General features: G+C 35.7%; 1 protein-coding gene across 3 annotated transcripts in view; it reads left to right on the top strand.

Annotated features, from left to right (window-relative positions):
• The window catches only part of LOC143224696 (mothers against decapentaplegic homolog 6-like), a 30129-nt gene extending 8878 nt beyond the window's left edge, over window positions 1-21251 (top strand). For 2 of the 3 annotated variants that reach the window (XM_076452890.1, XM_076452892.1), the window contains exons 3-4: window positions 188-265; window positions 17287-21251. In XM_076452890.1, coding sequence (XP_076309005.1) covers window positions 188-265; window positions 17287-17825 — 617 coding nt within the window. In that variant the 3' untranslated portion in view covers window positions 17826-21251. The remainder of the gene's footprint in view (window positions 1-187; window positions 266-17286) is intronic. The other variant, XM_076452891.1, reaches the window with a different exon arrangement.
• Window positions 21252-22485: the final 1234 nt, after the last annotated feature.

The raw sequence follows: 22485 nt of genomic DNA, 5'->3' as shown, positions 1-22485 counted from the left end.
GATTATATCATCAACAACGTACTTACACTGATTTAGTCCTAACGCATTAGTGTACAATATGTAACAGTAGGTGGTGCTAAAAGAGTATTTAAATATTTTTTGTGGTAAACTAATAATAGTTTGTTAATTAACGTGATTTTCTCACGAGATTCCTTTTGTTCTAAAACAAGCTCTTTTCTGAATTCAGATCGAGCGCCACGAGAGCCCGTTTCCATGGAAACCGGAGGCTCAAATCAGTACGGGTCTTATCGCAGCCATCCACCTGGTGAGTATAATTTCTTGATCGCTTCCATTAATATTAAATACCTGCCGTACACATTTAATTTGTTATTGCTGTTAAGCACAAAGCTGCATAAGGGCTTTCTGGGGTGTGATAGCGATGGGTGTTGTAACCCGGTTTCATACCACTGCTGAGTCACTGGGAAGCGACATGAAGTGACATTTCTAGTTCTTGTATTTCCACGTTTTGTTTTTTTAAAGTAATATATTATATTTTCTTTATGAAATTGTCCCTTATTAAGTAATATATATGTTAAAAAAACTTGTGATTGTAGTTCGTTGTAAACATAGATAGTTCGTTTGTATTGATGAAAGAGAAACTTTCCGTACCAAATTATCCATATTATTTAAATACACCAGGAAAGAAAAACACGACGAGATTTCTAACACTTATCATTTTTAGTTCACGAAACAATAACTACATTCTGATCATAGCTAGTAAAAAGTGGCAGAGAAATTGTATATAAATATTACATGACTAGAACTGAAATAGTCTCCGATTCTGTACATAGAAGGTAGGAAACGGTTTTAGTGAAACGTGAAGTGAGAAAATTAGAACCTGTATCGATAAATGAAATATAACTCGTGGAATTCACAAATGTTTAACTGAAATCACTCTGAAAGAAACGGCCAGTATTGTTAACCTAACTTCTCATGTTTACTATATGGAAATGACCAATATTGTTAACCTAACTTCTCATGTTTACTCTATGGAAAAGGACCAGTATTGTTAACCTAACTTCTCGTGTTTGCTATATGGAAAAGGACCAGTATTGTTAACCTAACTTCTCGTGTTTACTATATGGAAAAGGACCAGTATTGTTAACCTAACTTCTCATGTTTACTATATGGAAAAGGACCGGTATTGTTAACCTAACTTCTCATGTTTACTCTATGGAAAAGGACCAGTATTGTTAACCTAACTTCTCATGTTTACTCTATGGAAAAGGGCCAGTATTGTTAACCTAACTTCTCATGTTTACTCTATGGAAAAGGGCCAGTATTGTTAACCTAACTTCTCATGTTTACTCCATGGAAAAGGACCAGTATTGTTAACCTCTTTTCGTGTGGAGTGAAACTTTCATTCTTTATTTAGTTTTAACGTTTTCCAAATGACAAAAAAGGACTAGCGCCATACTGTAGAGAAAAAGGCTCTGATTGGTCATCTTATGTTTTTATATTTGTCTCTCGTAATATGACGTAAGCTACCAATAAGAGGGAGTCAAATCATTTGTGATCCAACTCTGTAATCGAAATGAGTCTGAGTGCAACGGACAGTGAAATATGAATTGTGCTACAGGGAATGTTTTTCATCTCTTAAAACTAGGAACTTTTGGTTCTACTTGTAGTTACGCAGGTACATTGGTGTGATGAAGGTCTGACTGCAATTCTGGGTGGTCTGTATTGTATCTGTCTCTCCATTTTTAAGTCCTTCTGTCTATCTGTACTTGCACTGTAACGTTTTCATGATTTATTTTTTTTTTTAAACTCAAAAATAGTGATTTTCTCAAATGTTTACAGTATATTTTAGCAACGGTAACAACTGTTGGTAGTGAAGTTTGTTCCAGAAGTTTTAGTTCGAGATTGAAATAGTCAAAGCCAAACTTCGTTTACGTGTTGGTCCATGACTTGACTGTTTTTTGTGCCCCTATGTTGTATGCAATTAAACAAAAATTTATAATAAAATATTGTGATTAATTACCAGGGTGTCCCACATTTATTGTGGAGAAAACGGGTGATTTCATCGAAGTATTTTCACATCGAGTGTTGTAGCAGGTACGATCTCAAAATTTCTCTGAGCTGCCATGTTTGAACAGTTGTTGATAAGATTAATTGAACTACAAAAAAGTATAGCTCGTTTCACATAAACAGGTTGTTGAAGACGTGTGGTTAAAGGGGCTGAACTCACTTCTGATCGAACTTTGTAGACTAAATGTGACTGAGTACAATAGACAATGAAGGACATATTCTTCGTGCTATAGAGATTTTTCTACAAGTTGTATTTTTATTTATTTGAAACTCGGTAATTTTCTAAAACGATGACTAAATATTTCGACAACAACTGTTGGTAGTGAAGTCTGCGATTGTACGAAAATTATGAATTGGTGTCTGAGATAGTTAAAGCCAAACTTAACTTCACATAAACAGGTTATTTTAAAAATCAAGACCCAAAACATGGTCTGTTAATCGTTATACACAATGTTGTTTTGGTTCAGGTTAACTAATTCGTTTAAGATTTTATCTGCTACTATAACCAAATAAATTAAATTTGCGCCCTCTACACAAACTTTAGAAAATTGTGAAAAATCACCCTTTGGCCGTCCAATTTATTTTGTAGATTTCAGGCGAGGGTTTAGCTTACACAGTGGATCACTTTGTGGATGGTCCCCAGCAGACGCCGCTCGCGAACTTAAAAGAATGTTTTGCGGTTGTTATGGCACCACACTAAGTAACTTTCCCCCTTACCTGGATGACCGACTGGTAGGAAGGAGATGATCATTAAATATGACCCTAGCAAGTGGCTCTTACTGGTTCCCACAAAAGGCCCCTTTCTTTGCTAAATAACTTAACAGTGCAACAAGGTCCGAGCACGAGACGTGGTACTTCTCAAACATGTATTGTGGGTTAACATTTCTTGACTTGATACGTGAACAAAACTGGATTATAAACATACAGTTCATCTGTTTTCTGACGCGCTAGAAAGATGTACTGACATAAGATATGTACTACCTCCCACCCCTACGTTCTTTGAACATTAACTACAAAGTTCCCGAGCGGTAATTATTGATTTCGATCACTGTAGGCATTAGTTTTATTCACTGTTTGTTAATGGAACTGTGGACTTCTAATCACTTTGTAATGTGGAATCAGCTTCATGATCTCGTGCATTAGGTTTTTAGTGCTCGAATTACGTTTGGTTCACAAGCGTGATGAATATTTTCGGAGAACAGTGCTGTCTTTTTACCACCTTGCAAAAAAAAAAAAAGAGTTAAAATTGAAATATTCTTCATATGACGTTCATTGTGACACACTGCAGTCTGAGTGTCGATGAAATTAATACGCTGTACAGTATGACGTAACTGAACGTCACACAGACCGACATTCCCGGCTTGCGCGTGGTATGTAGCAGAAAGATGTCGATGATATAGAAAGACAACCTCCAGTTATACAGTTTCATTAGAATTAGGGTTACGTGAGATTGTACACGACTAGTGTCTGGTGTGATTTTACGAGTACTTTTGACTTCATGTGTATATGGCTGTGGTTAATGTTCTAATTTAAATAAATAAATAAATCGTAGTTTCGTAATATATTTTTAATATCCTGACGTGAATTTCGAGTTTTAGAAGAAGTGAACAGAATGAAGTATATTAGTTTATCGATGACCACTGTACTAATTACACAGGCCTGCGATGGTTTATCTGGATATTTTTACTTGTTATCCTGTATGCTGAATCAAAAACTGATATCCATTCTCCACGATCACATATACATTTTCACAAAACGTCGTATGTACTTTCACATAAATTAAATATTTTCATTAAAATCACGTCACATTTCGTTTTGCTTAAAATGTTCATAACCACTGCATATAGATTTCTCTAGACCAATCGCGACTTGAGATTGTTATCGAAGGGTCTAGAAGCCAAACGTAAGAAACATAATAATAATAAATTTCATTGTGGTAAACGAAGTAATAATTCGGTCTAAGATAGAGTTTTTTTTCCTTCCCAATTTTTAAAAAAAACCATTACATGATAGAAAAAAAAATGAATTTCGAAATCTGCGTAGCCGAATTATGGAACATCTGTAATTAAAGACAAAACTTTTATAAAGTTTAAATTCACAGATCTGTGTTATTAATGTAACAGAGGCCTGGTAGTTAGGGCGTTCGATTCACAATTTCTTTGTCGCTGGTTCGAATTCAGTCACCAAATATCAGCCTGCGTTTGTACAATTTGATATCGTTTTAGTTTATTACTGTTAAATAAATTGTTGGTAGATCAACCAGCCAGACCTGGTTGTTAGTCAACCTTTGTATCAGAAACTGTGGGTAGATCAACCAGCCAGATCTGGTTGTTAGTCAACCTTGTATCAGAAACTGTGGGTAGATCGACCAGCCAGACCTGGTTGTTAGTCAACCTTGTATCAGAAACTGTGGGTAGATCAACCAGCCAGACCTGGTTGTTAGTCAACCTTTGTATCAGAAACTGTGGGTAGATCAACCAGCCAGACCTGGTTGTTAGTCAACCTTTGTATCAGAAACTGTGGGTAGATCAACCAGCCAGACCTGGTTGTTAGTCAACCTTTGTATCAGAAACTGTGGGTAGATCAACCAGCCAGACCTGGTTGTTAGTCAACCTTGTATCAGAAACTGTGGGTAGATCAACCAGCCAGACCTGGTTGTTAGTCAACCTTGTATCAGAAACTGTGGGTAGATCAACCAGCCAGACCTGGTTGTTAGTCAACCTTGTAACAGAAACTGTGGGTAGATCAACCAGGCAGATCTGGTTGTTAGTCAACCTTGTAGCAGAAACTGTGGGTAGATCGACCAGCCAGACCTGGTTGTTAGTCAACCTTGTATCAGAAACTGTGGGTAGATCAACCAGCCAGACCTGGTTGTTAGTCAACCTTGTATCAGAAACTGTGGGTAGATCAACCAGCCAGACCTGGTTGTTAGTCAACCTTTGTAACAGAAACTGTGGGTAGATCAACCAGCCAGACCTGGTTGTTAGTCAACCTTTGTACCAGAAACTGTGGGTAGATCAACCAGGCAGATCTGGTTGTTAGTCAACCTTTGTAGCAGAAACTGTGGGTAGATCGACCAGCCAGACCTGGTTGTTAGTCAACCTTTGTACCAGAAACTGTGGGTAGATCAACCAGGCAGATCTGGTTGTTAGTCAACCTTTGTACCAGAAACTGTGGGTAGATCAACCAGGCAGATCTGGTTGTGAGTCAACCTTTGTAGCAGAAACTGTGGGTAGATCAACCAGCTGGATTTGATATTTAACTGCTTCTTTGTAATATAAAGTTATTAATGTTTGATATGTTGTATTTGTGTGAGTTGTGTTTAATGTTTCACATGTGTTTGATATGTTTTATGTTTCACATGTGTTTGTGTAAGTTGTTTGATATGTTGTATTCGTGCAAGTTGTGCTTAATATGTTTTATGTTTGACATGTTGTGTTTGATATGTTTAATGTTTGACATGTTATGCTTGATATGTTTAATGTTTGACATGTGTTTGTGTAAGTTGTGTTTCATATGTTTAATGTTTGACATGTTGTGTTTGATGTTTTATGTTTGACATGTTGTGTTTGATATGTTTTATGTTTGACATGTTGCGTTTGATATGTTTTATGTTTGACATGTTGCGTTTGATATGTTTTATGTTTGACATGTTGTGTTTGATGTGTTTAATGTTTGACATGTTGTGTTTGATGTGTTTAATGTTTGACATGTTGTGTTTGATATGTTTTATGTTTGACATGTTGTGTTTGATATGTTTTATGTTTGACATGTTGTGCTTGATGTGTTTTATGTTTGACATGTTGTGCTTGATGTGTTTTATGTTTGACATGTTGTGTTTGATATGTTTAATGTTTGACATGTTGTGTTTGATATGTTTTATGTTTGACATGTTGTGTTTGATATGTTTTATGTTTGACATGTTGTGTTTGATATGTTTTATGTTTGACATGTTGTGTTTGATGTTTTATGTTTGACATGTTGTGTTTGATATGTTTAGTGTTTTATGTGTTTGTGTAAGTTGTGTTTTGATATGTTTGGTGTTTGATGTGTGTTTGTGTAAGTTGTGTTTGATATGTTTAGTGTTTGACATGTTGTGTATGTTTAGTGTTTATATGTTGTGTTTGATATGTTTAATGTTTGTGTACGTTCAAGTATTTTCGTTTTTTTATTTGATGGACTTTATTAAACAAACTTCAAAACTAAAATGTTTGTGAAATATTTTCCTCCCTAAACTAAGTATGTTCACAAAAAAACTGTAAGGTCTTTCTATCGTAATGTCTTCCCCAACTACTACTTTGGTTGATCCGTAAAGTAGCAGTGAGAGAACGGCACGAGAGTTTCGTTTGGCCCGCGGGCTGCTGTTTTCGGAATGCACCTTGCAGTGACATGGCGTCGGAAAAAGTTGGCCTTGAAGCTACATATATCAGTCATTTATAACAGAGCAACATCCGCGAGCAGGAACCATACCTACCCTGTAGATTAAATGGTGGAGGCCGAGATGTTGATGCGCGTCAGTAGCCCACGAAAAAAGTGCCTTGGTAGAGTAGCCCATAGGTTTCAGCCAGCCCTTACTTGGTAATGTGGCCCATAGGTTTCGACCAGCTCACTCTTGGGAGAACGTAGAGGAAAGTTAGTCATTCACAAAATATGACCTTTTCCATCACGGCCTTGGATGCCAAAGAAGATCGAGGAGCATATTCCTGAACTTAAAATGTATTTCCGTAGATGGCGCTCTCTTAATATGGCCTTCAGTTAAAAAACAAAATAAAAAAATTTGGCCTTAAGAAGGATATTTTTACAAAGGTAACTTTTCGATATGAGGACAGAAAATAAACACAGTAAGCGTAGACAACCTAGAGGTGTGTGAATTATTAGTTTTAGGCTAAAGACTTCCGAGCTAAACAACGAGTGGTTTATTCTGAGGTAAAATTACCAGGGAAAACAGTTGAAGGTAATGAGATGTGGACAGTTAGTGGTACAGAACATAACAATGAAAACACCGCTGGAAGTAACGAACAAGAAACTTAATGCCCGAGATGCTGACTATAAAATTGAATGTTTATTGATAAGAACATTAAACGCTTATGGTTTCATATTGTGCCGGTGATTTATACCTTGAGACACATATGTTACGAGTTTTATTTCTGTTTGCAAATGATCCCCGCCCAAGAACGCCCCCACAACTCCCTTCATTAGGAAAGACAACGGTCGCCTACCCTTACAGTATGTACAATAATTAAACAATCAAAATATAAAGCATCTCGTATAATTAAAGAAACCTGCTGGAAGAAACGGTTTTTACAAAATACGCCAACAATATTTTAGGCTTAACGTTTTCGTAGTATAGGTTATGTTGACAACAAAGACAAGTTACTTTAGCACATATTCCATCAAAAATAGATTCAGTTAAGAGGCATAGTAAGTATGTACTGTTTATGGTGCGTGTATTTATCTTTCAATTCCCACTTGTTGAACAGCGACATTTGAAATAATCTTAGATGTAGAACTTGGCGTGTGATGTTAACAGTGGAACAATATGGCTCGAAGAATGTTCAATATTGTTGAAAGCTGTAATATTTTGTATTAAAAAGTTTGTTTATGAAAGAAAATCACCACTGTCGTCATCAGCATTACTGTTACATTTGAAAAGTAATTAGAGGTTTTAATTTGGTTTTCTGAACGTATTGGTGAGAATAGTGAGACGGTCCCTTATGACCTGGTGAGATGCCCTCTGTTTTTGTGTACACTATATTATGTGTACCAGTAGAAAGTCAGCGATGTAGTCTCGTCAGCATAATATGGTTAAACATAAAGAGAGTTAATGTGGATTTACGTTAGATGGAAAGTCTGTTTTGTTGTAGATTGGGGGAGGTAAAATGACATAGAGGGTTGGGGAATTTGCTCCAATGCTGGTTGCTTTTCGTGAAGTTTTCTCACACGTTTTTCTTTCCCCGAAACAGTGGTCAAGCTATTGATACAATCATGTATATATATCCTTAATGACGAGAAACCCACTTGAAATAAAAATGTATCTCAGAACGACTGAAACGGGTGTTAACACTTTTACTGATAAAGAGAGAACAATGTTACGACTTTCCTATCTTCAGGTTAAGAAAGATGACCCAGGAAGGTCGAAACGTTGTTTTCTCTTGATCAATAAAAGTGTTAACACCCGTTTCAGTCGTTCTGAGATACATTCATATGTATGTATATATTAAATGAATGCCAAATATGGTTCAGTAGAATATAGTAAATATCATAGTCGTTTATTTCATGTGGTGAATAAATTTTTTGTTTTGACTTTAGCTATTGTTGTTAACTAATTTTGTAGTTTTTTACACCATTGGGCCAGTGGTAAGTTTACGAAAGTACAATCCTAAAATCCAAGGTTAGATCCTCAGTGGTGGACAGAACGCAGATAGCCCGTTATGTTTTGTGCTAAAGTATAATAGTAATATTACTTTTACCTAGTTATCTCCACATGGACTGCATGGATTTTCAGCCCATTCAGCAACATTTAACACATACAGTCTAAGCGACATATATTCTTCTAGATTGTGTAAATACCATATCATGTGGCTTCTCCAATCCTGAAAGTTAGGCCTGTCATAAATGTGACTGCAGCATCTTCTACAGACACACGAGTATGGATTATTAATTATAAATTTTTGGTACCCGTGTTAACCAAGTCCGAACTTATGAACACATTGCTGTAACTTTGCATTGATAATATTCAGGTTCAACGTCAGTGAGTTTGCTGGTGCCATCTAGTGAACAATATTCGTAATAAATAATAAATATTTAAAGTTTATACACCCAACGACTGAAAGTACTTGATTGTTGTTGAATGGACGTAACCGTTTTGTACCATATTTTATTTTCCATTGTAGTATTCCGTATCTATGTCCCTGAGATATGACGTTGCGTTCCATTTTCTGTCACGTATCTCTCCGTGAGTTGTGTTTTCACTTTCCATTTTCTGTCACGTATCTCTCCGTGAGTTGTGTTTTCACTTTCTATTCTCTGTCACGTATCTCTCCGTGAGTTGTGTTTTCACTTTCCATTCTCTGTTACGTATATCTCCGTGAGTTGTGTTTTCACTTTCCATTCTCTGTCACGTATCTCTCCGTGAGTTGTGTTTTCACTTTCTATTCTCAGTCACGTATCTCTCCGTGAGTTGTGTTTTCACTTTCTATTCTCAGTCACGTATCTCTCCGTGAGTTGTGTTTTCACGTTCTATTCTCTGTCACGTATCTCTCCGTGAGTTGTGTTTTCACGTTCTATTCTCTGTCACGTATATCTGTTCTTGAGATGTGTTTTCAATTTCCATTTTATCTCACGTGTACCTGTACCCGAAATGTTTTTACTTTCCGTTTTTTGTTTCGTATCTATCCGTGAGATGTGTTTTTACTTTCTGTTTTCCGTCACGTGACTCTGGTCTTGAGGATGTTTTTTTTTTTTAACTTTGTTTTCTGTCACGTGTCTCTTGTTCCTGAAAAGGTTCTTGTCCAGTATCTCTCCGTGAGATATGTTTTTCACTTTCTGTTTTCTGTCACGTGTCTCTTGTTCCTGAAAAGGTTCTTGTCCAGTATCTCTCCGTGAGATATGTTTTCACTTTCTGTTTTCTGTCAGGTGTCTTTGTTCTCTAGTTGTATGTTTTCACTTTGTTTTCTGTCAGGTGTCTTTGTTCTCTAGTTGTGTGTTTTCACTTTCTGTTTTCTGTCAGGTGTCTTTGTTCTCTAGTTGTGTGTTTTAACTTTCTGTTTTCTGTCAGGTGTCTTTGTTCTCTAGTTTTGTGTTTTCACTTTCTGTTTTCTGTCAGGTGTCTTTGTTCTCTAGTTGTCTGTTTTCACTTTCTGTTTTCTGTCAGGTGTCTTTGTTCTCTAGTTGTCTGTTTTCACTTTCTGTTTTCTGTCAGGTGTCTTTGTTCTCTAGTTGTGTGTTTTCTCTTTCTGTTTTCTGTCAGGTGTCTGTTCTCTAGTTGTATGTTTTCCTTTCTGTTTTCTGTCAGGTGTCTTTGTTCTCTAGTTGTGTGTTTTCACTTTCTGTTTTCTGTCAGGTGTTTTTGTTCTCTAGTTGTGTGTTTTCACTTTCTGTTTTCTGTCAGGTGTCTTTGTTCTCTAGTTGTATGTTTTCACTTTGTTTTCTGTCAGGTGTCTTTGTTCTCTAGTTGTGTGTTTTCACTTTCTGTCTTCTGTCAGGTGTTTTTGTTCTCTAGTTTTGTGTTTTCACTTTCTGTTTTCTGTCAGGTGTCTTTGTTCTCTAGTTGTGTGTTTTCACTTTCTGTTTTCTGTCAGGTGTCTTCGTTCTCTAGTTGTGTGTTTTCACTTTCTGTTTTCTGTCAGGTGTCTTTGTTCTCTAGTTGTGTGTTTTCACTTTCTGTTTTCTGTCACGTGTCTTTGTTCTCTGGTTGTGTGTTTTTCTTTCTGTTTGCTGTCACGTATCTGTTTGTGACATGTGTTATTTTTTTGTCTAAACTGTTTGCTGTCACGTATCTGTTTGTGACATGTGTTGTTATTTTTTTGTCTAAACTGTTTGCCATTTAATGACATTTTGTAGTAAGTAGATGTTGCATATTGTCATTGTGTTGTATTTCACGTGATCAAAGGTGGCGATCTTAATTTCTTTTTAAGCTGTCCGTGATTAATATGTTGTTGCTATTAATGTGCAAGTCTGTTATTTGTTTAAAAACAGGTGTAGTCTCTCCAGGAAAGGTTATTGTGTAATGATACTGGAACGTAATTTACGTCTTTCGAAGGACAGATTGTTTTGTTTGTAGTGCTTGCAGCGTATCTGTTCATTTATGTTATAAATTATAATATATATATATACAAGTGTTAGTTTTTAAACATACACTGTTTTGATAGCTTGCGTTCGGCCTTGCGTATTGGGTGATTTAAATATATTTACAGGACAGTATAACACTTTTATTGGTAGAGAGTAAGTTACAAGTTACCTGTTAAAATTTTGTGCTCGGTGGTTACGAGCCATACATTCCTCATGCAAAACCTTAGAACAGAAGTCTCGTCATTTTGTTGGTCCTCATGACTCAGTAGTGGATACAGTATTTTAAGTGTCTGATTAACATTGCCATCTACCGACAACGAAATAACTCGACTTTATTTATGTGAAACGCTGTGTTTAATTAATTGTCTTTAGTGGTATTTCAGGGAAAGAGTTCGGAATAAATAATAATAATAAAAACATACGTATTACGTCATAAATCGTAATAAAAAAACGATGCAACGTAAATTATATTATTGTTACGAGTTTAGTTAATCTTTAGGTTTACCTAAAATAAAGACGAAATGAAGTACAGCTTGAGAAACAATAATAAAAAATATTTAATATCAGAACTTGTAAAAGTGTGAGTAAATGAATACTTGTTAACCCTTACGTCATATTATACGTACTGTTGACCTTATCCGGTTATAATGAAAAAAGTGTTAATAATTGGTCTAGAAGTTTAAATCGTGTTACATAGCAGAATATAGGTTTAGACAGTATAGTTGAAGGGTAAGAATATACAGAGATTCTAATCAAAGCACGTTCTGTGTTAGAAGAAACAATGCAGAACGGGTTCTAGAACATTTCTGAAAATGGAACACAGATTTAGATTGATAGAAATTGGATTTTATAAATTGAAAGAACACAAAGTAATAAACATAATTTCTAACAATGATAAAATAGTAATTTGTTAACAATAATAATAATTAGGGTAGTATCTATATAAGTTATCAGAGGTGGTAAAGACTGAACCTGTGATTACTTGAAAGAAAAATGTTCATTGATGCTGTGTGGTCCAAGGTAATTCAGTTGAAACTGTCTAAGTCTTTTATTCTATGTAACACGGTTTGTTAATGCCTGACCAAGAGCCAGAAAAATTGCTTTTTGTTTGTTTGTTTTCTAATTTCGCACAAAGCTACACGAGGGCTATCTGTGCTATCCGTCCCTCATTTAGCAGTGTAAGACTAGAGGGAAGGCACCTAGTCATCACCACCCACCACCAACTCTTGGGCTACTCTTTTGCCAACGAATAGTGTGATTGACCGTTACATTATAACGCCCCCAAGGCTGGGAGGGCTAGCATGTTTGGCGTGACGGGGATGCGAACCCGCGACCCTCAGATTACGAGTCGCACGCCTTTACACGCTTGGCCATGCCGGGCCCAGAAACATTGCTAATAAACATAACGTTTGTACCATAGACGTTTGTTTTACTCGTATTTAGAACACATAGACGTTTGTTTTACTCGTATTTAGAACACATAGACGTTTGTTTTACTCGTATTTAGAACACTTTATTTTTCCACATTTTAAGGTCTTTCCTACTACTTTGTGCTTATTCTGTTTGTCTGACAAACGTTTGTTATACTTGTAGTCAGGGGCGTAGATTTTTTACATCCCATGGGGGGGATGATTTTTGTAACCACTTGTATGAACTGTTCAATTTACAAATTGGTAATCTGTGATTACTTGAGCCTGAAAGCTGTAAACATGCAGTCACAGAGTAATCGTGTTGCCACGATACTTCAAGGTTTCCATGTAGGTTTGTATAAGTGAACAGTTTTCAAAATGTTAATAGAATAAAGACAAATATGTCACAAATTAACTGCCACATGAATTTATTCCTGCACACTGCACAGTATAAAAGATGGCTATTAAACTTGACAATGTTACTAATAACTTTCATTGTATGAATTATGTTTTCAAATATTAATAAAATTAGTAATTACCCTTGATAACTTTATATATACTGAAAAACTGTTCATGTTGTTTGATAAAAATAATTAAAATATCTTTGGAACTCTTGAAAATTACACATCAATACAATGTAGCACATAATTATTCATACTTCTCATTGAAGTAAGATTCATTTAGTCCTCTAGTCTACATGTTCCCAAATGTAGACCTCCTTTGTAATGATCTGTTTATGAATTCTTTCATAAGCTCTTCTATATTCATCTTGTGGACCTCATCTTTGTGAGTGTGGCAAACTGCCACATGGTTGAGGCGGCACTGAGACGTAGTTGACCTTAACCACGTCTTCAACCGTCTTAATGCAGAAAAGCTGCGTTCACATTTGCAGCTGGATACTGGACATACAAGCAAAATTTTCATGAGAAGAAACATTCACTAAACATCTGCTGGCTTGTTTCATGCATTTTACAGTAAGCATCCTTCGCACCTTTCAGAAATACTGCTTTTGTTGTTTCTTTGAACATGGACAACTGAAATTCGAGTCGTTGTGCAGAGATTTCTGGATAGAAGTTTATAACCGAGTTGTCAATCTTGCCAGATGTGATCATGTTCGCAAGTGCCAGATATTGCCTCAAGTCATTGTTGTCTGCATTGAATCTAGTGGTCAGATGTTCTATGACTGTGTCCACAACTTCAAAATATTGGCTTCTGTAGTAATCTCTAGCTGTTTCAGAATGGTGTGCTGAGCCATCACCTGTGATCCTTCTGGGGGGTCTGTGAATACGTGGTAGTTCAATAGGCACCAGATCTAGGGAAGTTACCTTTTTCTCAGCTTCATCAAATATCTTGTTGTAATTTTCCTCTGTTCGCAATACCAGCAGTTTCTCAACTGTCATTGCAGATGCTTCAATCATGCCAGATACTGTCGCTGATTTTGCTTGGAATGCACGGTTTAGTTCCTCTAATGCAGCTAATGGATGCTGAGCCATCAACAATCCTAAAACTGTCTTTCCTTTGTCAAATCTGTCCAGCATTCCTCGTGCTTTCACTGCTACATCTGATTTTTCATTTGCTAATTCAGACAAAGAATCAACAATGTCACTGTAGTGATCATTAGCACATGTAATTGCAGATAGGCAGCACAACCAGCGTGTTGGACACAGTGGGCGGATGTATTTAACTGGACCGTTATGGCTGTCTGACGATACAATATTTTGAAAGATTGTCTTGTATATACCTGACCTCTGAAGCAAGACACCAAGTTCATGTACCCACTGGATAGAATCTCGAACACATTCACAAGCTTCAACTGCATGTTGCATTATTAATAATCAGTGATGTCGAGAAAGAAGAAGGTCGAAACGTTGTTCGCTCTTCTATGTAAAATATTTTCTCAACCCAAACGAGCCGTTTTTGCATATAAATTTCTCAACAAGTAGGTTTCTCGACATCACTGAATGCTGATGGTTGCTTCTCTTTTATTTTTACCTGACATCCACTGTACGTGCCACTCATGTTAGCGGCTCCATCATAAGTTTGTGCTCTTAATCCTGACAGTGGTAAGTTGTAGTTGTATTGGAAACAATGTACAAACCAAGAAATGTCTCATGGACGTCAAGGTTCTCATCTACGTATCGTACACTTATTGCTTCCTGTTCGGCACCTGTAACATCTTGAGTGCCATCAACCATTAATGCAAAGATTTTACTTTGCTGCACTTCGTGTGCTGTGTTCCTCAGTATTTGATGGCTGAACATCTCCATTATTTCATTCTAAGCCTGGGGTTATGTGAATGTGGTTTTCTTTGACAAGTAGGCCGTCAACTCAGGATCTTCCTCTTCCAGGGGCTTTATTAACTGCAGGAAGTTCCCCTCCGTATCAGTATGTCCACGTAATGCTAAACCTTGACACAGTAAGAAACGTAAACTTCTGAATATTTTGGCTAGACTTCTTTTGTATTCTTCCTTCTGCTTCTTTTTTCCATCATGTAGCTGGACAGTCACTGGAGTTACATCAAGTGAACCTTCTGGAGATATAGCGAATCTGTGCTGAGAGGAGGATTGATGTTCGTTGAATTTCTGTTTTGCCTTTTTCCAGTTGCAAAAACTGATATGAAGGTATACCCCACTGGCCTCTCCAATTTCCCTGTAAAAAGGCCTCTATTTTCAGCCTTGGCACAATGAAAGCAAATGACATTTTGAGTCTGATTGTCGAAGTGCAGCCATGGGAACTCTTAAAACCACTTGCCCCGGAAGTTGATATTTTGATAGTTTGCTTTCAGTCGTGTGTCTGGATGATATGGCTTTCCACACTGTATCTGTGGAGTGTCAGATTTTTCAATGCTGCACAAACTTGTTTCACAACTATCTGGTGGTTCATGATGTGCAATAGTTGCACAAGTATTTTCAGACTCGTCCTCTGATGAACATGGTATTTCCTCTGTATAACAAGTTTCTATTCCTTTGCTTGAGGTCGTTGGATTATTTACATCTGCATTGTCACTGGCTTGCAGAACTGTCTAATATCGGAAAGTTACAGACGCTTGCTTGTCATAATTGGAATTTGTTTCCCAGATGACTCAACATGTTAAAATAAGTCTTTATTGAAAAACTCTAACGTACAACGAACGAAGATAGAACAGAATGGAAGTAGGACTGAACTGTACAATGTATTTAAGTCGAACGCGTGAACCTCACAGTGACTAGCAAGCCGACTGACCGCCTGGGCATCGCTGGAACAATAATGTGTGCTAGTTACAACACAAGTAATTACAAGTTTCTTGAAAAATACTTAAACAATCACAAATATATTACATTCCTGTTAAAACTCATCAAACACGTTGTGATATAATATCTATAAGCCCGTCTATTAAATAAAAACACCTAAACAAAAACTAGCAACACAATTCGAGTAGAGGCTTCAGGCTACAAGAAAATACAATATTTTTACTATCTATGATAAGAGAATATATTGTTCTTTTACCATAAAGCACCAGCACTTTATTAGAGGGTGGTGATAATCTGAAATTTTATGGACTAATGAGGGCCACAAACACAGGTCTAATGAGCTCTGTTGTAAAATCGAGGCTCAGACTAAAGGGAGCGGAGGGGGGTAATGTAGGGCGTGTATGGATCCAAGCGGCCCGAACCTGTCGTTAACTGTACAATAAACGTACACTATGGGCAGCTGAGGAGAGTAAGGCGTTCGACAATAAAACCGGCTAAACAAGAACAAATGGTGTAGGAAAACCGCACAATATACACATAAGATTGATGCAGATACAAGCTACAAATGGCCTGCCAGATCTAGATCACAGGAGTTTACGCTTGGGAGTAATATTTTCAAATTTCATGCTCTGTTCAATCTGTTGTGATGAAAATTTTACTTAATCTTACACTACGTACAAGACGAAGGTAGATTCTGTGATAGTGCTTGCAAGCCTTGTATGTATACTTAGGCCTACTGACTGATACTTACGAACTGTCACTTAGATCGAAAAGCTTAGAAATACGCCTATATTAAAGATGTACATTTTGGCTACTGAAAAAGCCTACATCTAGGCCTAATTATGTAATTCGATTGGTAAGAACACGAGAATCACAAGAACAGACACGCAGTTTGTAGGCTTGTGATGCAATAAAACAATTCAACAGACCAAACTGTAGGGGGAGATGATTGTATGCACAATACCCCCACCTAAAATGAAGAGGGATATATCCCCCCCCCCAGGATCTACGCCCCTGGTTGTAGTGATTTGTTATTAACGTGAAATCGTTATAATTTTATAAAGTGTTAATAACATGTCATTTCATGGAGATATCTTGGAAACACATCAAAATGTATATTAATATACTTTAAATATTTACACAAGTTCCCTGAGTTTTAACCGGTTAATATACTTTTGGAAACATCTGATCAGAAACTGAAATTTTTTTAGCTTTTCAGTTCCATTTGCCAAATGCTGACTGTCACTGTTACGATTAAAGATCTATCATGAAAACTAAGAATCAGACACCAGAACAATTACAACTGTAGTTTTCATAATAAATTATTAGGCATATTACATTTTTCAACATTAAATTATTAGTCTAGGCCCTCAGTGATTTCGAGTTAAATCGGTGTTTAGTAATATTATTAAAGCTTCTTTTTATTTGTCATATCCTCTGCCGACGACATGATTAGCATAATATAGATTTCTTTGGGCAGTCTGGTCTACAACAGGTAACGCAGTGGTCAGAACGCTATTTGTCTTATAACGTTCAAGATGTGTTTTATTGTCGGATATACATGTAGGGTTACAACGTTTCACCAAGTTATCAACAACCATATTAAACAAGTTTTAAACCTTACATAAGCGGATACTTCCATTAATTAATTTGATACAACAATTGTTCTTGTGTGTACGTTTTGTATAATTTGCCTAGGAATAATTACAGTTATACATATCATAATATATTAGGTATTAGGCCTATTACTAATATAATAAGTAAGTATAAATTGATGATACTGTTGTGCATTGAAGAATTTACTGACATGTGAATTTCTTTAATTTCAGGAGACAGTAGTGGTCAATTTCCCCCGCAGCACCCCTGGTGTACACTGGCCTATTGGGAACTTCGTTCTCGAACCGGTCGCCTCTTCCCCGTCCACAAGAACGGCATCAACGTGTTTTATGATTTGCCACAAGGTAGTGGTTTGTGTCTGAGAACCCTCACTGGGGGAACAAGTAGAGAGGGTGTTATTCGGAGCAGACAGAATATTGGACTAGGAATAACCCTTTGGAAAGAGGGAGAAGGTGTGTGGATGTACAACCGGTCCCAGTATCCTGTGTTTGTTAACTCACCCACTTTAGACCTTCCCAACACCCGGCCACTAACTGTTTACAAAGTCTTACCAGGTTATTCTGTTAAAATATTTGATTTTGAAAAGTCCAAATGTTATCAGAATGTAGAGAATGCCAAACTTCCAGATGGACCTTTTGACCATAATGCTGTCCGCATAAGCTTTGCCAAGGGTTGGGGCCCCAATTATTCTCGCCAGTGTGTTACAGCGTGCCCTTGTTGGTTGGAAGTCATGTTTACAGTGGCCAGGTGACCATACTAGTCTACTGCTGCAGTGCCATCTGCTCACCAGATCAGGAAAGCTGGAAATTCATGACAGTTGGCATATGCAGTTTGGATAGGTTTTCCATCTTCATGCTAAAAGACAAAATCTAACTTTTGTCTCTGCTATTTTTACTAAAGAATCAAAGTACAAATTTCTGAAAGCAAGTGGTTTTCAGGTGTTAACATCTGGTGAGATGAAAGTGGCTCCATCTGTCCATTAATGAGATTATTTTCAGCTGTTTTTTGTTAAATATATAATTTGTACAGGTATGGCTGAATAGTTAACAGTTGTCTAAGCTCACTTTCAGATTTTGAAAGTTATATGTTAAAGTATTATGTGCAATAATTTAAGGAAATACTGTTGTATATACAGTCAGCACACCTTGTCCAGGAAGGGCTTATATAAACATATAACAAGTACTTTCAAATTTTTTTTTGTCATATCATAAGAATGTGCTACACTTAGCTGTGTAAGCTTATGTGAATGTAAGTTGTAGACTAGAATTCTAGAAGGAACCATTGCTAACAGTCACTTAGTCTGACCATACTGTGTTACCAGTCATTTGTTAGTCTCTTAGACCAGTGGTATCCAATAGGATTTTGATGCTTGCCAAATATGTGGGGATTGAGCAACCACATTCACCACGTGATACAAAATATATGCAATTTTAATAAAACAAATGGACAAACTTTTGAAACTAGCTTTGAGGTTTAAACTGTTCGAAATCAAGACAGATACACAACAAAATACAGTAATGTGGAGAGAAATATGTACATTTCAGGTATTAATGTAAGAATAGAAAAAAAAACAAAACCAGTGAAAGGCTTAACTTTATTACATGGTGAAGATATTGGACAACACTGCCCTAGTTCCATCATACCTTTTATGAGTCTTTTCAACTATAACATTTGTTTACTTTGTCATATGCTGGTTACCTCTTTTCTATCATTTGACAGTGGATTTCCTTTTCTGAAGCTTCAATAAGAGATTTGTTTTGACTCTTACAATGTAAATTCTAGATATTATTCAACAAAGAGAACAACTTGGGAACAAGCCATAATTGATGGTGAGGTTCTCATTTTGTTATAATATTCAGGTGCTTGTGGTTTCTGACAAGTGATGACTGATCTTGGTTAGCTTGCTGTGCTGTTTAAGTGCCTTTAATGTTGGGTTTAGGGTCTCTTCATTGTCTGATGGTACAGGTACAAACCATGACAGTTTTCAAGATCTGAATAACATAAACATTTCATATGTCTACAAGTTTCTTGTGTTTCTTATAGAAGACTTTTTGGTTTGTTGACCCAGACAGTACTGATAAGCCTTGAATAAGCAGAATTGCAGTTTGTGACAAGAGTGCAGCATCACAGAGTCTGTTCTTGATTTTAATTTTTGGGAGATAAAATAAATCAGTCATAATGTAATCAAACAGTTAGTATGCTGTATAAAATTTAATAATAAATTAGGCACAGTGCCATAATATTATTCATGCACCTAAATTGATTTAGGTATACAAAAGGAGTCAAAACACATTTCTTACATTAGAAAGTTGAAAGGTTTAGACTTACACACACAGTTATAAAACTGAATCTTATACAAAGTAATGGTCTTGTAAGAGCTTTAGTAAGCCAGTAACTGTGTTTTTGAGATTTATGTTTCTAGGACATGTTCATATGTTTCTCTACTATGCAGAAATTTATATTATCTAAATTATGAATCAGAAAACTACAAGTATGAATATTAAAACTGGTGGCAAAATTAGGAATTAATTTTGATTAGAATTTCACGTATCTGAGGTTTGTATGTCAGAAGCTAAATTTTTATTTCCAGCTTACAACTGCAGGTTTACAGGAACATTTAGTAATGTATGATCAGATGTTGGTAACAACTGTATTTGAAACTAGTATGAAGGTTTTCATTTATGATACTATAAAGAAATATAAAGATAAAACTAATTTGGGGACTAATTTTGGGGTAATTATTCAACTTTTGACACCAGTTTACGACCTAGAGGGGTGGGTGGAAACTAAATTATATACTCGGAAGCTCTTATAATCTTTATGGGTATCATAACATACCATATCATAACATAGAATAACCTTTATGAGAACTGTATTATCCTATAATTAAATTATAATATTCCAAAGATCACACATAATAATGAGCATCATGAATCTCACAGATAGAATTCCATCTTGATGTTACAGTCTGAAAATTTGACTGTAATATTGGTTGTTAATATTTTTAACCCTGGTTTGTTTTGAACTCAGTATTATCTATCATCAGGGAATTTTTCTCAGTATCATTCCTTGTAACTTCTTTAACACTGTTTTATAACAACTTTTCTAAAAGTTAATGTTTCACATTTGTTTAACCAGTCACTGATAAAATCAAATATTTTGAGAAAACAGTTCTAGTGTTTGTTTAATAATAGTTTCAGTACGTAGTGTGAAAACATCTCATTCTTTGAACTGTTTTCAGTATTTTATTCAATAGTAAAACATAAAATGTTAATAAATTAATTTATTTATGAACATTTTGTCACTATGACTCAGTAATTAAAGTTTCAAAACAGTAACTGAAATACTTCAATACGTAAGTGTTTGAGGACCTAAGTTTCATTACAGCATGCCTGGTTTCTCTGAATGCCTCATGTTTCGGAAAGTGCCTGACAGTACTTCTCAAAACTACTCTTCTCAAGGTTCATGTTGTATTTGTTAATATTTGAAGAGCTTACATCAAAGTGGTAAAACTGTAGATTAAAATTAAAAGTTAAAAAGAGCTTAAATTTAACAAGAAGAATGATGCACAACATATTTATGAGTCTCTAAGTTGCGTTACTGAGTGCTGCGAATAAATGTTTAGTAAAACTTGCCTCTCTGCCTTTGCCTTTTGAAGTTACTCATTTAAAGATATGATTTTAAATTGTACATTTTTTTAACAAAGTTTTACAAAATAAGGAAAAGCATTCTGAGTAGAGATTAATTTATATATTTAAAGAAATTGATTTTTAGAAATAAACATTTTTAACTTGTGTAAAAGAAAAATATAACTCTTTCGTTGTTAGACTTTGAAGCATATCTAACAATATGTATCTTGTATATGGTATTATTGGTAAGAATTCATTTATACAAAACCTGATGCAATTCTACCATTTGCTATGAAAATGTTTGTTTAGATTGAGTGGTCCTAAAGCACTTGTTATAGTGAGATATATTGGCAGCCATGTTGCTCAAAGCTCTGGCTTGTAGTTTGACACCCATATGTAGTATTTGTAAATATAAGACTTTATAATAACCTTACCTTTTGTCTCAACAATGTACAGAATAAACAGGTAAAGGTAAGCTGGTATTGTACAAATTTAGGGTAATAAAATTTACCCTACTTGAAAATATAAAAATAATTATATTAAGAACCAACAGTATCTGTCTCACTTTTTCTTTTTATAATTCTAACAATCTGTTATAACAGTACAGTAGCTTTATAAAAAACAACTACAGTATCTCACTGTCACATGATATAACAGTATAGATTTTTTACACCACCTGTCTGTCATCATAACATTACTGGTATTATTAGAAGAAACTACACCACCTGTCTGTTATCATAACATTACTGGTATTATTAGAAGAAACTACACCAGGTGTCTGTTATCATAACATTACTGGTGTTATTAGAAGAAACTACACCAGGTGTCTGTTATCATAACATTACTGGTGTTATCAGAAGAAACTACACCAGCTGTCTGTTATCATAACATTACTGGTGTTATTAGAAGAAACTACACCAGGTGTCTGTTATCATAACATTACTGGTATTATTAGAAGAAACTACACCATGTGACTGTTATCATAACATTACTGGTATTATTAGAAGAAACTACACCAGGTGTCTGTTATCATAACATTACTGGTATTATTAGAAGAAACTACACCATGTGACTGTTATCGTAACATTACTGGTATTATTAGAAGAAACTACACCAGGTGTCTGTTATCATAACATTACTGGTGTTATCAGAAGAAACTACACCAGGTGTCTGTTATCATAACATTACTGGTGTTATTAGAAGAAACTACACCATGCAACTGTTATAATAACATTACTGGTATTATTAGAAGAAACTACACGAGGTGTCTGTTGTCATAACATTACTGATATTATTAGAAGAAAATATACCATGTGACTGTTATCATAACATGACTGGTATTATTAGGAGAAACTACACCATGCGACTGTTATCATAACATTACTGGCGTTATCAGAAGAAACTACACCAGGTGTCTGTTATCATAACATTACTGGTATTATTAGAAGAAACTACACCATGCGATTGTTATCATAACATTACTGGCGTTATCAGAAGAAACTACACCAGGTGTCTGTTATCATAACATTACTGGTATTATTAGAAGAAACTACACCACCTGTCTGTTATCATAACATTACTGGTGTTATCAGAAGAAACTACACCAGGTGTCTGTTATCATAACATTACTGGTGTTATTAGAAGAAACTACACCAGGTGTCTGTTATCATAACATTACTGGTGTTATCAGAAGAAACTACACCATGCGACTGTTATCATAACATTACTGGTGTGATCAGAAGAAACTACACCAGGTGTCTGTTATCATAACATTACTGGTAT

The sequence above is a fragment of the Tachypleus tridentatus genome, chromosome 9, assembly GCF_004210375.1.
Source record: "Tachypleus tridentatus isolate NWPU-2018 chromosome 9, ASM421037v1, whole genome shotgun sequence".
Taxonomy (NCBI): Eukaryota; Metazoa; Arthropoda; class Merostomata; order Xiphosura; family Limulidae; genus Tachypleus; species Tachypleus tridentatus.
Note: the sequence above shows the minus strand (reverse complement) of the source record. Positions and strands in the feature narration are given on the sequence as shown.